The following is a 1,692-nucleotide window of genomic DNA, read 5'->3' as shown; positions in this document are numbered from 1 at the left end:
TCTCGGGCATCTTGAACTTGGGGCCCTTCAGTTTTCCTTCGGGGCACTCCAGCTCAATATTTGGTGCCTCAGCATCTAGTTTGGGCCCCTTGATGTCCACTTGGGGTCCCTTCAAAGCACCTTCTACCTTTGGAGCCTCAACATCCACTTCTCCTTTCACTTTGGGTCCCTTCAGGTTCAAATCCACGTCGGGCATGGACAGTTTGGGTGTCTTGATGTTCAGCTTCGGCATCCTGAACTTGGGGCCTTTCCATTTCCCTTCTCCTCCTCCAATGTGCACTTCCGGCATCTCCATGTCCACCTCCGGCCCAGCAAGATCTCCCTCTCCTTTTCAACCTCGAGTTCGGCTCCCTCAAACTTGGGGCCCGAAACATGAAAATGAGGCATTTTCAGTTTGGGCGTTTTCAGGTTGGCTTCCGGACACTCCAGGTTGACGTCTGGGAGGTCGACGTCCATTTTCGGTCCCTTGATGGTCACGCTGGGTTCTTTCAGGTCACCTTCTACCTTCGGAGGGGAAACCTCCATCTCGCCTTTCATTTTGTGTCCCTTCAAGTTCAAATCGACGTCTGGCATGGAGAGTTTGGTCGTCTTGACGTTCAGTTTGGGCATCTTAAATTTGGGGCCTTTGATTTTCCCTTCTGGGCATTCCAGGTCTACCTCAGGCAGATCGACGTCCACTTTGGGACCTTCCACGTCCAGCTGGGGGCCTTTCAGATCTCCAGAGATCTTCACGTCAGCATCTCCTTTCAGTTTGGGGCCCTTCAAACTCAGATCGACGTCCGGCATGGACAGTTTGGGCGTCTGAACGTTGAGTTCGGGCATTTTAAATTTGAGGCCTTTCCCTTTTCCTTCTGGCCCTTCGATGTCCACACTGGGCACCTCGACGTCTACTCTGGGACCAGAAATGTCCACCTCGCCTTTCGGGAGGGTCACATCAACGCTGGGACCTTCTCCCTTCAGGCCGGGCACCCCGAATTTGGGCATTTTCAACTTGGGCATCTTCAGTTGCCCCTCCGGGCCGTGGACGTCCACGTCAGGGGCTCCAACCTCAACCTTGGGGCCTTTGATGTCAAGTCCAGGTGCCTTCAGCTCCCTTTCCAGTTTTGGGGCAGAAACGTCGAGGTCTCCTTTCACTTTGGGACCTTTCAGCTTCAAGTCGATGTCCGGCATGGAGATCTGGGGGGGCTTGAAGCTCATCTCAGGCATCTTCACGTGGGGGCCTTCCAGCTTGCCTTCTGGCCCTTTGATGGCCACACTCGGCACATCAACATCAACCTTGGGACCAGAAATGTCCACCTCGCCTTTCGGGAGGGTCACGTCAATGCTGGGACTCTCCCCCCAGACCAGGCTCTCCGGATTTGGGCATTTTCAACTTGGGCATCTTCAGTTTGCCCTCCGGGCCGTGGATGTCCACGTCGGGTGCTCCAACCTCGACCTTGGGGCCTTTGAGCTCGAGTTGAGGACCCTTCAGCTCAGCTGCTGCCGTGGGGATGGAAACGTCCACGTCCCCCTTGACTTTGGGGCCTTTCAGGTTTAGGTCAAAGTCCGGCATGGAGATGAGGTGCATCTCGGGCATCTTCACGTGGGGGCCCTTCACTTTTCCTTCTGGCCCTTCGATGTCCACGCTGGGTACGTCAATGTCTACTCTGGGAGCAGAAATGTCCACCTCGCCCTTCGGGAGGGTCACGTCAA

At 55.3% G+C, this 1,692-nt stretch overlaps 1 protein-coding gene across 1 annotated transcript; it reads right to left on the bottom strand.

The window, feature by feature from the left end:
* Positions 1-8: 8 nt before the first annotated feature.
* LOC104279884 (neuroblast differentiation-associated protein AHNAK-like) lies at positions 9-1,646 on the bottom strand (the record flags this gene model as incomplete). Its single annotated transcript, XM_009877328.1, is given in 3 exon segments — positions 9-327; positions 330-1,339; positions 1,341-1,646. Coding segments are annotated over 3 exon segments (1,635 nt in total), but the record flags the coding sequence as incomplete, so codon positions are not given.
* Positions 1,647-1,692: the final 46 nt, after the last annotated feature.

The sequence above is a fragment of the Apaloderma vittatum genome, unplaced genomic scaffold (genome assembly GCF_000703405.1).
Source record: "Apaloderma vittatum isolate BGI_N311 unplaced genomic scaffold, ASM70340v1 scaffold26969, whole genome shotgun sequence".
Lineage (NCBI taxonomy): Eukaryota > Metazoa > Chordata > Aves > Trogoniformes > Trogonidae > Apaloderma > Apaloderma vittatum.
Note: the sequence above shows the minus strand (reverse complement) of the source record. Positions and strands in the feature narration are given on the sequence as shown.